Source organism: Hyla sarda, unplaced genomic scaffold, assembly GCF_029499605.1.
Source record: "Hyla sarda isolate aHylSar1 unplaced genomic scaffold, aHylSar1.hap1 scaffold_348, whole genome shotgun sequence".
NCBI lineage: Eukaryota > Metazoa > Chordata > Amphibia > Anura > Hylidae > Hyla > Hyla sarda.
Genome location: NW_026610241.1, coordinates 231,422 through 246,868, shown reverse-complemented (window position 1 = coordinate 246,868; position 15,447 = coordinate 231,422). Strand labels below are relative to the sequence as shown.

At 38.4% G+C, this 15,447-nt stretch overlaps 1 protein-coding gene across 4 annotated transcripts in view; it reads right to left on the bottom strand.

Annotated features, from left to right (window-relative positions):
- LOC130331362 (uncharacterized) overlaps nucleotides 1-15,447 on the bottom strand; it is a 159,934-nt gene that overhangs the window by 39,070 nt on the left and 105,417 nt on the right. For 3 of the 4 annotated variants that reach the window (XM_056553685.1, XM_056553687.1, XM_056553686.1), the window contains exons 5-7: nucleotides 14,388-14,636; nucleotides 10,967-11,218; nucleotides 333-458 (exon numbers count right to left, since the gene is read on the bottom strand). In XM_056553685.1, coding sequence (XP_056409660.1) covers nucleotides 340-458; nucleotides 10,967-11,218; nucleotides 14,388-14,636 — 620 coding nt within the window. In that variant the 3' untranslated portion in view covers nucleotides 333-339. The remainder of the gene's footprint in view (nucleotides 1-332; nucleotides 459-10,966; nucleotides 11,219-14,387; nucleotides 14,637-15,447) is intronic. The other variant, XM_056553688.1, reaches the window with a different exon arrangement.

Sequence of the window (15,447 nt, the reverse complement as noted above, 5' to 3'; positions counted from 1 at the left end):
CATGCTCAGTCCTCTCTCCTGTATAATATAATAATATTCCTCATCCTTACCCCATGCTCAGTCCTCTCTCCTGTATAATAATCCTCATCCTTACCCCATGCTCAGTCCTCTCTCCTGTATAATAATATAATATTCCTCATCCTTACCCCGTGCTCAGTCCTCTCTCCTGTATAATATTCATCATCCTTACCCCATGCTCAGTCATCTCTCCTGTATAATAATATTCCTCATCCTTACCCCATGCTCAGTCATCTCTCCTGTATAATAATATTCCTCATCCTTACCCCATGCTCAGTCATCTCTCCTGTATAATAATATTCCTCCATCCTTACCCCATGCTCAGTCCTCTCTCCTGTTGTGATCCATGTAATATGACGCGATGCAGAGCGCAATGATGGTCACTATCAGCGCCACGGATCCTCCGATTATAGAATTCCTCAAACATGGTGAACATGGGTCTAAAAAAAGAGGAAAACAAGAAAAAGGAGTGAACATTACATGAGCTCTATAAACCCTACATATGATCCACTGTACTATCACCACTACATATGATCTACTCTATTTACTATGAAAACTACATGTGATCTACTCGATAGTACATAGAGTAGATCACATGTAAGGTTATTAGTACATAAACACTGCTATGTATTACCATCCTTACATGTGATCTATGTCAGTGGTCTCAACCTGCGGACCTCCAGATGTTGCAAAACTACAACTCCCAACATGCCCAGACAGCCGTTGGCTGGTCGGGTGTAAGGGGTCACCACCGGCCGCTGTGGCGGGAGTTGGAAGGGGATTTGGAGGCATGCTGGAAGGATGGTGGAGGTCTTGGTCATAAGGGGCTGGGATTCCTCTATAGATATCTATTGTAGGTCCGGACACGTTCTCTATGCATGTTATGATTGGACATGTTAATTTATATTAAATCTGCTTTGTTCCTACTGTAAGGATTTCACCCTGGGGATAGCTCTGGGATCGTCGGTGACACAGGACACATTTCTACTTCAGCAGCAAACAGTTTATGCAGTCCGGCTCCTCACCAGCTTTATTAGGCTGCAGGATAAATAAAAATGTAGCACAGGAACAAACAAAATCCTAGACCATCCAGTCACTAACTAAACAACCCAGCATGCCCTATCAACTTGAGGGCTTTTCTCTGCCAGTTAAAACATAAGTTTCCTGCAACCTTTCACTCACTGTTCACACACAGCGTTTGCAGCCTCTTGCTGTGTGTACTAAGACTCCTTGTCTGTCCACTTCACTGTTGGGGTCACTCTCAGCTCTTGGCTGTCTGCTCCTCACAAGGACCCCTGCCTCCCTCCACAGCCACCTTGCTGTCTTCTGGGAAGAGCCCAGACTATTCTGTTTCCTTATATACAGTCTTCCCACACCTCTGCTGGCCTCATTAATTAGGCACTGATGAGCCTCTCTGCTAGATCACCCAGGATTAAGGTCTTGGAAAACACTTTCATTGTCTTTAAACCTGCCTCAATGCCACACTACACACAGGGCCAGCGTTAGGGCGGGGCAAACCAGGCAATTGCCTAGGGCCCCAATCCCCAGGGGGCCCACTGCCGGCTGCTCAGTAGGGGGGTGGGTGCATCTGTTTTAAAGTGGCCGCAGTGCCGGCACGCCCCTCCATGAATCTCATAGAGATACATGGTGGGGCATGCCGGCTGCCGTGTCATGCGGGGATGAACGCCCCCTTTCCTGTACATTGCCGTGGCCCCGTACGGGAGATCGCGGGGGGCCCCAGCGCTCGGACCCCCGCAATCTATAACGTATCCCCTATCCTTCAGATAGGGTATAAAGTTCAGAGCACTACAGATGTCCTTTTAAGCAGCCGCGGCTGCAGGTAATGAGGAGTGACGTCCCTGAGGCTGTGCAGAGGAGCTGCAGGAGACGTCACTCTGCATATTATCCACACAACCCACAAGACCCGATGCATTACCTGAGCCTGCCGAGCTCGGCCAGGTAAGGAAATATGAAAAATAGAAAAAGCAGGGGGAGCAATGAGCAGGGGAACTATCCTGTCTACCTAATGTGGGAGGGGACTATACAAAAATATAAAATTGTACTATTCTGATCCCTATAACTCTTTTATTTTTGGGGATATGGGGATGTATGAGGGTCCTTTTTTGCCCTGTGATTTGTTGTTTTTATCGGTACCATTTTTGTTTTGATGGGACTTTTCAATTGCTTTTCAGAATTTTTTTTTTATGGTATTTCAAGTGACCAAAATATGCAAATCTGGTTAGTGCACTATTACATCTTTTGGGCCCCCACTTTTGATTTTGCCTAGGGCCACGCTAAGCCTAAAACCGGCCCTGACTACACATGACATAACTCGTCCGGTGGGTGTTGTAGTCATCACATATTATAATCCTATGTGTAACATTCATCGGATCAAGGACTATTCCTTCTCCTCATGGTTTAGTTCTTCTCTCCCTCTTACTCTTGTCTTACAGTGAGAAGATACATGACGGTTTGGACCACCTCAGACCTAAAGGGTTAATGGAGGGGATTTATATAATATCGGGGGCTCATTTCACAGTGTGGCCCTAACATAAATAACTTTTTAGGTCCTCAGAATCTTCACCTTTTTCCTCCACCTCAAATTATTCTATTAAAAGTCCACACAATGAGAACCAGGGCAAAATAAATGTTCTTATATATGGAGCAGCCCATTCATTGGGGGTCCCAAATGACATAAGCCCCGCCTCCACTTCATACTGAGGGGCAATAAGACTCCTTAGTATATGGCTGGTATTTTCAGCTCAGCATGCACTATATTACCATATTACTTTACTATATTATATTACCATAAATATATTACATATACTGAATGGGGGTAGATATATTAAACTAGACTTGTGCATGACCAAAAATTTAGTTTTTTGATATTTTTTCGATTGTTAAACCTTCAGGATGCAGTAATTCGCTTTATATTTTTTTTCGGACACACTCGTATATATTTGATTCTATTGGGAAACTGTTCGGCTTTCGGCTGCATTCGTTATTTCGGATCTATTCGTTATAAATATCATTCGTTTCACTTAAGTTTTCGGAAGATTTCGTTATTTGTTTTAATGCTTATTTCTAACGCAGGCCTTGCTGATCCTCTCTTGTGAAAAAAAAAAAATAAAAATATAGCAGGTGTTACCTTAGCTAGTTTTGCAGTTGTCTCTGTGCCAGAAGCCAAGTTTTCCTCAGGTGAACCGTCCATTTCTGCAAATCCAGTGACTCCACACTCCAGTAACACCAGGCAAACTCTCACAGGACAACCTCACTGTCTGTGATACAGTAGGGATCGACTGGAATAAGCTAATCGGCAAAAAGGTATCATGGGACAATGAACTCCGATCATGTGACCTCCCAAATACCAATTGAAAAAATCTAATTATTTACTTTCGTTTTACGGTTAACGAATGCATTCGTTATTTTATGAATGTATTCATTAATCTGACGTTTGTATTATCGTGGTTATTCGAAAATGCTCCAAATATGTTTTTGTGCGTTCAGATCAATCCGAATGCCCGAAAACTGTAAAATTCATATAAATTAGTCTTCTATATTAGACTAAAACAAAACTTGCCTATAGACCATGCACTATATTTCTTTCTTATATTATACTAGCTGAGTACTCGGCGTTGCCCGGTTTTTCCTTCCTCATCCTTGTTGGGGAGGAAAATTAACAAAGGAGGAAACTTTTTCAAATCCCATCCCTATCTCCGTCCTCCGATCCCGACCTGTAATATGTGTACCTGGTGTTAATATCTCCAGCCGTACAGAAGTTATGTGAGAACATACATTTCCCAGTTAAGGGTTAAATTAACTATCCTATATTTTAAGTGGACATATAAGTAACATGTGACCAAGTATTATGGAAATATCTCCAGCCGTTTGGAAGTTCTGCAGTAACATATTTCCCATAGACTTGTATAGGACTTTAAACATAAGCCCCGCCCCTGGTAAATGGGGGTGAGTAAGGGTTAAATCCCCTATCCTATGTTTGTTGCTGACATATAAGTAACATGTGTGCCAAGTTTCATGGTAATATCTTTAGCCGTTTGGAAGTTTTTGTGGAACATACACACATTGAGTTTTATATATATAGATTACAATATTACCATATTACTTTACTATATTACAATATTACCATATTACTTTACTATATTATATTACAATATTACCATATTACTTTACTATATTATATTACAATATTACCATATTACTTTACTATATTATATTACAATATTACCATATTACTTTACTATATTACAATATTACCATATTACTTTACTATATTATATTACAATATTACCATATTACTTTACTGTATTATATTACAATATTACCATATTACTTTACTATATTATATTACAATATTACCATATTACTTTACTATATTATATTACAATATTACCATATTACTTTACTGTATTATATTACAATATTGCCATATTACTTTACTATATTATATTACAACATTACCATATTACTTTACTATATTACAATATTACCATATTACTTTACTATATTATATTACAATATTGCCATATTACATTACTATATTATATTACAATATTACCATATTACTTTACTATATTATATTACAATATTACCATATTACTTTACTGTATTATATTACAATATTACCATATTACTTTACTATATTATATTACAACATTACCATATTACTGTATTATATTACAATATTACCATATTACTTTACTGTATTATATTACAATATTACCATATTACTTTACTATATTACAATATTACCATATTACTTTACTATATTATATTACAATATTACCATATTACTTTACTATATTATATTACAATATTACCATATTACTTTACTATATTATATTACAATATTACCATATTACTTTACTGTATTATATTACAATATTACCATATTACTTTACTATATTACAATATTACCATATTACTTTACTATATTATATTACAATATTACCATATTACTTTACTATATTATATTACAATATTACCATATTACTTTACTATATTATATTACAATATTACCATATTACTGTATTATATTACAATATTACCATATTACTTTACTATATTACAATATTACCATATTACTTTACTATATTATATTACAATATTACCATATTACTTTACTATATTATATTACAATATTACCATATTACTTTACTGTATTATATTACAATATTACCATATTACTTTACTATATTACAATATTACCATATTACTTTACTATATTATATTACAATATTACCATATTACTTTACTATATTATATTACAATATTACCATATTACTTTACTATATTATATTACAATATTACCATATTACTTTACTATATTATATTACAATATTACCATATTACTTTACTATATTACAATATTACCATATTACTTTACTATATTATATTACAATATTACCATATTACTTTACTATATTATATTACAATATTACCATATTACTTTACTATATTACAATATTACCATATTACTTTACTATATTATATTACAATATTACCATATTACTTTACTATATTATATTACAATATTACCATATTACTGTATTATATTACAATATTACTTTACTATATTATATTACAATATTACCATATTACTTTACTATATTATATTACAATATTACCATATTACTTTACTATATTATATTACAATATTACCATATTACTTTACTATATTACAATATTACCATATTACTTTACTATATTATATTACAATATTACCATATTACTTTACTGTATTATATTACAATATTACCATATTACTTTACTATATTATATTACAATATTACCATATTACTTTACTATATTATATTACAATATTACCATATTACTTTACTGTATTATATTACAATATTGCCATATTACTTTACTATATTATATTACAACATTACCATATTACTTTACTATATTACAATATTACCATATTACTTTACTATATTATATTACAATATTGCCATATTACATTACTATATTATATTACAATATTACCATATTACTTTACTATATTATATTACAATATTACCATATTACTTTACTGTATTATATTACAATATTACCATATTACTTTACTATATTATATTACAACATTACCATATTACTGTATTATATTACAATATTACCATATTACTTTACTATATTATATTACAATATTACCATATTACTTTACTATATTATATTACAATATTACCATATTACTTTACTATATTATATTACAATATTACCATATTACTTTACTATATTACAATATTACCATATTACTTTACTGTATTATATTACAATATTACCATATTACTTTACTATATTACAATATTACCATATTACTTTACTATATTATATTACAATATTACCATATTACTTTACTATATTATATTACAATATTACCATATTACTTTACTATATTATATTACAATATTACCATATTACTGTATTATATTACAATATTACCATATTACTTTACTATATTACAATATTACCATATTACTTTACTATATTATATTACAATATTACCATATTACTTTACTATATTATATTACAATATTACCATATTACTTTACTGTATTATATTACAATATTACCATATTACTTTACTATATTACAATATTACCATATTACTTTACTATATTATATTACAATATTACCATATTACTTTACTATATTATATTACAATATTACCATATTACTTTACTATATTATATTACAATATTACCATATTACTTTACTATATTATATTACAATATTACCATATTACTTTACTATATTACAATATTACCATATTACTTTACTATATTATATTACAATATTACCATATTACTTTACTATATTATATTACAATATTACCATATTACTGTATTATATTACAATATTACTTTACTATATTATATTACAATATTGCCATATTACTTTACTATATTATATTACATTACAATATTACCATATTACTGTATTATATTACAATATTACCATATTACTTTACTGTATTATATTACAATATTACTTTACTGTATTATATTACAATATTACTTTACTATATTATATTACAATATTACCATATTACTTTACTATATTACAATATTACCATATTACTTTACTATATTATGTGTTGCTAGCGAATGTTCGCAATTTGAATTTTATTCGAATATCGCATATTTGCGAATATAGCACTATATATTCGTAACTACGAATATTCGTTTTTTTCGCATATGTGATTATTCAGTCCTCCCTTATTTAATGGTATAGGGAACTGTGCCTAGTGCATTAACTCTGATTTTTTTTTTTTTTTTTCCCCGCCCATTGAAACCAATAGGCCCATTGTGGTTTATGGGGATCTCACGGCATGTAAAACAGTAAGATAAGCAGGACCATCTTGGCTGCACAGTGGATGGGAGACCATCACTGGTTCGAGTCCCGGGGTGGGACAGAGTTTTACAGTGTTGTGGTTTAACTTTACTTTCCTGGAAAAGCTGCTGAGTTGCCCATAGCAACCAGACTGCTTCCTCCATTTTTCAGAGGCCTTTTCAAAAATGAAGGAAGCAATCTGATTGGTTGCTATGGGCAACTGCACAACTCTTCCTCTACACTGGTTTTGATGAATCTCCCCCATAGAGGGAGATTAATCATAACCTGTCCAGAGGAAAAGTTTGAGTTGCCCATAGCAACCAATCAGATCGCTTCTTTCATTTTGCAGAGGCCTTGTGAAAAATGAAAGAAGCAATCTGATTGGTTGCTATGGGCAACTCAGCAGCGTTTCCAGGAAAGTAAAGTTAAGCCACAACACTGTAAAACTCTGTCCCACCCTGGGACTTGAACCCGTTGTGGTCTCCCATCCACTCTGCTGCCGAGATGGTCCTGCTTATCTTACTGTGTTAAATACCATGAGATCCCCATAGACCACAATGGGCCTATTGGTTTCAATGGGCGAAAAGTCAGTTAATGCAATAGTCACAGTTCCCTATACCATAAAAGAAGGGAGGACTCAATATTCGCGAATATATTTTCGCATATGCGAAAAAAACGAATATGCAAATTTCGCAAATATATGACGAATATTCGTCCATATATTCGCGAAATATCGTGAATTCGAATATGGCCTATGCCGCTCATCACTTATTATATTACCATATTACTTTACTATATTATGTTACAATATTACTATATTACTTTACTATATATTACTATATTACTTTACTAAACTATATTACTATATTACTATTACTTTACTATATTATATTGTAATATAGTAATTTAATATAATATAGTAAAGTAATATGGTAATATTGTAATATAATATAGTAAAGTAATATTGCATTACGTTACCATATTACTTTACTAAATTATATTACTATATTATATTACTATATTACCATATTATTTTACTATATTATATTATTACATATGAGATTTATCAGGTTTTTATTTTTTATTTTTGCTTTTACAAAAGTTGAACAAAAAGTCGCACATGCGCCTAAGCAAATGTTTGTGTGACTTTTGTGGGTACACAAACTACCAATCAGCCTTACCTAAGCAACTTTCAGTTTTCACTTTGCAGTGGTCGGCAAAGACATTAACCATTTAGATGCTGTGATCAGTTGATTGAGGTATCTAACATGCAGGGTTATCCGTGCCGATTTGGTCAGGGCAGCTAATCGGGACATCCGTGGTGAAATCACATTATCCCAATCAGCTGAGAGGATGGCGGGAGGGCTCTTATGTTAGCACTAACCCCCAATTATTACCCCGGTACTCACCGCCACAGGAATGCTGGGAAGAGCCGGTACCAACAGGCCCGGAGCGTGTGAGATATTTATTTATATATATATATATATATATATATATATATATATATATATATATATATATATATATATATATATATATATATATATATATATATATATATATATATATATATATATATATATATCTCTATTATATCTATCAAACAACGTGTGGGATCACCCATATCTTTTCAGCCAGATCCCAAACAAGCAGCAACAGCCTGACATTACCCGGGTGGGCGAGCACGGCTTAGACCAGCTCCCTTTAATGTGCTTCAGGATTTTGTCTGATTAATAACACTAAAATAAGAGTTATAAAGTCTCCCTGGTTGTCGGTAGATTCTGCCAGTGTTATAATGTACACAAAATAGTGAAGTAGAGAGAACTTTTGTATAAAGGGCTGAAAAAAAAATGTAGGCCTGACTGGTGGTAGTGGTAGCAGCAAAGGTGTTGGAACAGTAGGAGTTGTAGTAGCCAGTGGACAGGACAGCATGCAGGGGTTGACTAGTGGGTGTTGTGGTAGCTATTGAACAGCTGGCAGTGGTGGACTGGTGGATTTGTAGTAGCAGGCAGTGGTGGACTGGTGGGAGCTGTAGTAGCAGAATCCTGTGTATGAATCAGGCCGTTTGAGCTCCCCCTAGTGGTTGTGACTATATTGTATTATATATTTCTCTTTTTGCAGTATCTCAGTACAGAGATGCGTCCAGTAATGTTTGTATTTTTTTATGTATATATTTTTTTTTTCTTCTCGATGGTCTGCCACTTCCATTGTCTCTGATCCTGGTGAACAGTTCATGTCTAGATTCTGAAGGGCGCTCTGTAGTTTACTAGAGGTAAAAAAAAGGACTTTTCTTATGGGCACAATCCTCAGACTTATGGCCATGTGGACCGTGTGAGATGAATTTGGAGAACTTTCTACATCAGTTTGTCAGACTTCTCCTTCTCTACATCATTTGGACGTTATGCGCACCCTCCACCATCCAATCCTTCATCCAGATGTATCTGCTCATAACTACTTCTTCTACAGAGATTTTCTGAAGATTTGACCACAAACTATATGAGCTCTTACCGGCCGTGTCTCATATAATGAAGATATCTGACCCACCATGTGGACATCCTCTACAGTTTGCTCTCTGACATAGAGTTTGGTTATCTTCGAAAAATACCACAGTAAAGATCCCTGCTACAAGGGTGACCCCAGTATCACATTTAAAACAAAAGACCCTGTTGTCCTACAAAGTGTCAGTCTCCTGGCTCTGGGGTCCCCACCTCATCCCATGTGTCACCTCTCTGGGGTCCCCACCTCATCCCATGTGTCACCTCTCTGGGGTCCCCACCTCATCCCATGTGTCACCTCTCTGGGGTCCCCACCTCATCCCATGTGTCGCCTCTCTGGGGTCCCCACCTCATCCCATGTATCGCCTCTCTGTGGTCCTCAGCTGATCCCTCCACATCCCTCTCTGCCTTATCTGTAGCTGCTTCTGTGGGAACCAAAACTGATCTTCTGTTTTCCTGCTCTCTTTAGGAAATTCCTTGTTTATCAAGGATCAAAGAAGATATGGCACAAGTAGAGTACAGTAATGGGGGCGGTTCACTCCTGACCCTGTGCTATGTCCCCCCAGCTGATACAGCTGCTGTGTTACCTCTTATCAGGTAAGTCCGGTCCATGTCTTCTTCCTCACCTCAGCTTCGCCTGTTCTGCTTCTGACTATGCTCATACTCGGACAGCCCAAGACCCTGGCCGTACCCAGACTTGTCTCTGCCTGTCCGTGGGTTCTCTGTACCGCTGTCTCTTGGCTCACTGTGCCAGATGTCACCATTATCCCTACAGCAAGGATCAGATGTTCATCTGGAGTATGTTAAAAGGTGTAGTTCATGGGACTAGTTAGATAATACCCTCAGGGCTGCTCAAAGCCAAACTGGTTAGGTGGCACAGAGGGTCCAACACCGATTGCCCATTACAAGAGTGTAAGGACAGAGAACATGGTGTGTGAGGAGAAGACAGGGAACATGGCGTGTGTGAGGGGAGAACAGAGAACATGGCGTGTGTGTGAGGGGAGAACAGAGAACATGGCGTGTGAGTAGAAGACAGGGAACATGGCATGTGAGGTGAACAGGGATGTGAGATGTCGCTCATATTGCCCTTCACTCACCTCCACAGTCTATGTTGGTGACATTACTCTGCCCCCTGCTGATAGAGTTCTCTACAGAACAGCTGAAGTTTATGGCACCAGATGTGAATTCGGAGGAGTTTATGGTGAGATTTGGATCAGTGTTCCAGGTAATGATTTCCCCGTTCACAGTCCAGGTATAGGAGACATCAGTCCCAACCTCCACCGAGCAGAATCCTCTGACTGACCCATCATGGTGACAGGAGACATTAAGGATGGGGACAGAGACAGGAACTGAGGAGACATATATGTAGAGATCAGTGACTTAAAGTCTATAGAACTAACAGCTCCTTCAGATTGTCAGAGTATAAGGAGAAAAAAACAGTATGAGGAGAAGACTGTGACAAGATAAATAAGGGAACCCTTTGGGTTCTTTGGATTATTGGATCAGTGATAAAATGTGGTCACAATTATAGATTATATTAGTAACCAATAACTCGGACAGCTGGACCATTCATGTCTTGTCTTGTACTGAGCTAATATCCCCCAGGGAGAATAAGTAAGTGAACCCTTGAATTTGATAACTTGTAATTCTCTTAGCAGCCGTCACCTCCACCAAATGTTTCTTGGCTCAGTGATTCCAGTTCACAAATCTCCTTTTCCCTCCATTCTATATTTCCTTTGGGTCATTGTCTTGATCTATCACCTAATGTCTCTTCAGCTTGAGGTCATGGCTGGCCATATAAGTGTTCTTATACATCTCTAAATGTATTGTTCTACCAATGACCACAAGGCGTCCAGGCAATGAGGCAGCAAAGCCCCAAACCCTGATGCCCCTTCTTCATGCTTCACAGCTGGGGCCCATACATCTCTCACCCGATCCCTCAATACACACAAATGTTCAGCTCCGCTGTAGGTTTATATGGTGTTAATAGGAAGGGGGAGACACTTCTGGTAACAATGGGAATATGGCTACAATGGACTGCACTTGGCTTCTTGGAGTTCTGGTCAGACCTTTTTATTGTATAGTTGGACTTCTTATACCTTCAGAGAAGAACAGAGTCTTAATTTTTCTCACTGGATGTCTTGGATACGTCACCTTTCCTGTCTATTCGGCTCCTGCAGACGGTGAAGTAGACAAATGACATGTGAGGGGGGGCCCCAGGCTGTCTGAGGGGGCATCTGTCTCATTGATGGGTATGAATTCTGTGATCTTTCCAATAAAGGTCAGTCCTGTCTTCACCCTCAGAACTGATGTCTCCTGGTTATTGAGGGAAGCGAAGAGCTTAAGCCTAACATTTATTCTGGTTGTCCAGAAGGCAATAGAGCAGGGACATGGGCGCCAACACAGGGCACAAGGGATTCTGTTTTATTTGGTGGCAGCGCTGGGATGCTTTATATTGCCTAGACCGGGATGCATTTCTCTTCTGTGGATGAGGAAAAGATATGACTTGGTAAAGTGGTGCACTCAAGGATCTGCTGGACATGTGGGGATAGGTGTCTAACAACAAGACTGAGGACAACATTATTGCAGAGCTCCTAGAGGGAGACCGAGCTACCACTGCTTCATATGAGGTGACCAAAGCTTTCAAGATGCAGCGTGAAGTGCAGTGGCACCTGGCCCTCTATGGGTCCAACCCTCCATAGGGATAATCATTATGGTCCTCAGTGACATGACCAAGCTATGGATGGTAGAGCTACAACAGGACCAGGGAAGCTTCTCTTCGGTGGACAGAGATTAAGTGAGGAGCCGGTGGATGCTACCCTATGCCACCTTCAAGATGTAGAATGCCCCAGAGGATGATATAGGACTATATACACTGCTTCCTCCAGGTGTTTGAGAGGCAGTACAGGTTACAAGGCATTGATAAGGCTGACTAGGTCCCCCTGCCGGTAAGCTGCCTGTTGGGACAAGAGCTGAAAGCATAAGAAGCTTTTCCTGGTTAAGAAAGTATGAACTGGTGACGGAGAGATTGTTGGCTCACTCCGGCATTACCACAGAAGCATATTGTCTAAAAGTTCTGCAACCTTCAGAGACAAAATGGACAGACCTTCATGGAATGTGCTCATCAGATGAGCCGGGCAGGACAGGGTGGCTGATGGGCTGTCAAGACACCTTAAGACACTCAACTCCTGCTTCTGGAACAGTTCTTCGAGCATAGCCCATCTGCCATGAGACTGGGTCCCCTGAAAGAGCCCCTACCTGGGCCCTGCCCTCAGCACCTTGTCCAGTCCTATCAAACCGCCCCTCAGCTGCTCCACTGGCCCCACCTTCTTCTGCTCCAGAAGCCGCTTCTTACTGGACTTAAGTCCGATGAGATCGGATCGGGCATATCTGAAGTTCCTGCCCCAATGCTCATGACCGAGGGACCTGGCAATGCCCCAGTACCGGGTCATCTTGACCTACAGGTCACTGCATGGAGGAAGAAGATTTTGAGTACCTGAATGAGGCCGACCCTGTCTAGGCAGCTGCCTCCGACAACCGAAATCATCACTGCCAAACAGTTTGGATCAATGGCTGCTCTGCACAAGGACGGAACAGTGGAGCCACAATCACCCTGGTTCAGCCCCAGAGAGTTTCTACAGCAGAGCGCACTGGACGGTCCATGGTAGTTTGTGTTTGTGGGAGGCCACGTACTCAATCCTTACTGCTCATGTACACTTTAATTTGGGAGCCAGATCCAGAATTGTTGTGCTTGGCATCATGTACAATTTACCTTCAGAAGTTCTCCTAGGAGATTATTTGGGTTGATTGACTTCTGCCTTCACCCCGGACTCCTCTACTGTCCAGTCACTGTCCACCAGCAGACCTGTAGTGCAGGGGCAGCAGTCATTGATGAGACCCAAATGCCTCACTTTGGGAGGTGAGGGCAATACTGAGCCAGAAGGGGGCAGACGGCAGTCACCACACTATAGACTACATCAGCCACAAGGTGCTGCCCAGAAAGGTGGGATATGTCACCATGCTTGTCCCTGCAAATGGACTTGGACACTTAAGACTGAACCCGGACAGTCCCAGGTCTAACCGAGGAGGATCTAGCTGGGTTTGCCCGACTATGATGGAGCAATGTCACGGGGAAAAAAAAATGCAGAAAAATGCTTCACCTACACCATAATGATGAATTCCCCCTGTGTGTCCTTCTGTAATGAGTGAAGCCTCTTCACATCACATCTATTGTCCATTAACTCATGGAGAAGTCATTATCACAGGGGTTCACTCACTTTCCCTCCCTGCCTTTTGGTATTTTCTCAATGCACATAATATATGAACAGTTAAACTGAGTGTTATTAGTTTAGTTACAATGTGACCGGTCAGAGCACAGTGATCAAAGCAGAAATGAGAGGCGGAGATGGGGAGAGGGAGAGAGACCCACAGACAATATACAGATCCCGACCACTTTTCCTCCACCAGTCATGTACAGATCCCGATCATTTACCCTACATAGACCATGTCACCACTCACCTGAACACTCTAATGTCTCAGTTTTATTCTCCTTCCCAAGATTGTTTGTCACAGAACAATGAATGTCCCAAGGTCCAGATGAGGACAATATGACATTAATACTTTTCTCTTGCTTTGTTACATTTTTCAATGATTCTCCATTTACAGTGAGAGAAAAGACAAGACCCGTTCCCTTCTCCACAGAGCAGGAGAGTTCAGAGCCGCCATCTTGTAGACATGAGACCTTTAGGACGGGGTGAGATGGTGGAACTAGGAGATAGAAGGACAACGGGTGAGGAGGGGAGATATACAGGGGCAAAAAAATATCAAAGGTCACCCCCCCCCCAAAAACCACCACCACCCCCTACAGATAACAAAGCTCCACCTCTTGTTGGTAAAGTTAGCGTCATATCATAATTCAATATGGTCATAAAAATACTACAAATTATGACAATCAAAATTCTCTCCTGGTTAATTACAAATAATATCTGAATTGTATCAATTATATTTTTAAGTTCTTTTTGATAATCTAAGATAAAGTTAAAGAAAAATGGTCCCATGTTTGCTCCCGCACTATCCACAGGTACTGATAGTGCGGGAGACGCTGATTCCTATGATCCCAACCTCGGCCAGATCTGCAGGGCCGTTCGCCCACAATCTTAGTTTTATTCTACCTGGAAATCTGGCTGTAACTGGCACGGGCGGTGTTTCTGTAGCTTAACTTGCACTGATGTCGGCGCCACCCGTCCGCCGCACCGCCCGCTTATAAATATTCATCTCCCTCCAGCTCTCCTCTCTTCAACGCTTCTAACTGGAGGGAGGGGGGATGAATATTCAAAAGTGGGCGGTGCTGCAGGCAGGCGGCACTGACGTCAGTGCAAATTAAGCTACAGAAGCCCCGCCCATGCCAGTTGCAATCAGATTTCCAGGTAGAATAAAACTATGGTAGGGATCATAGGAATCAGTGTCTCGCATACTATCCATCAGCACCTGTGGTTAGTGCGGGAGCAAACATGTGACGGTTTTCCTTTAACGATAAGGATGTAGTTTTGCAATATAATAAAATAATACACAGGTAATA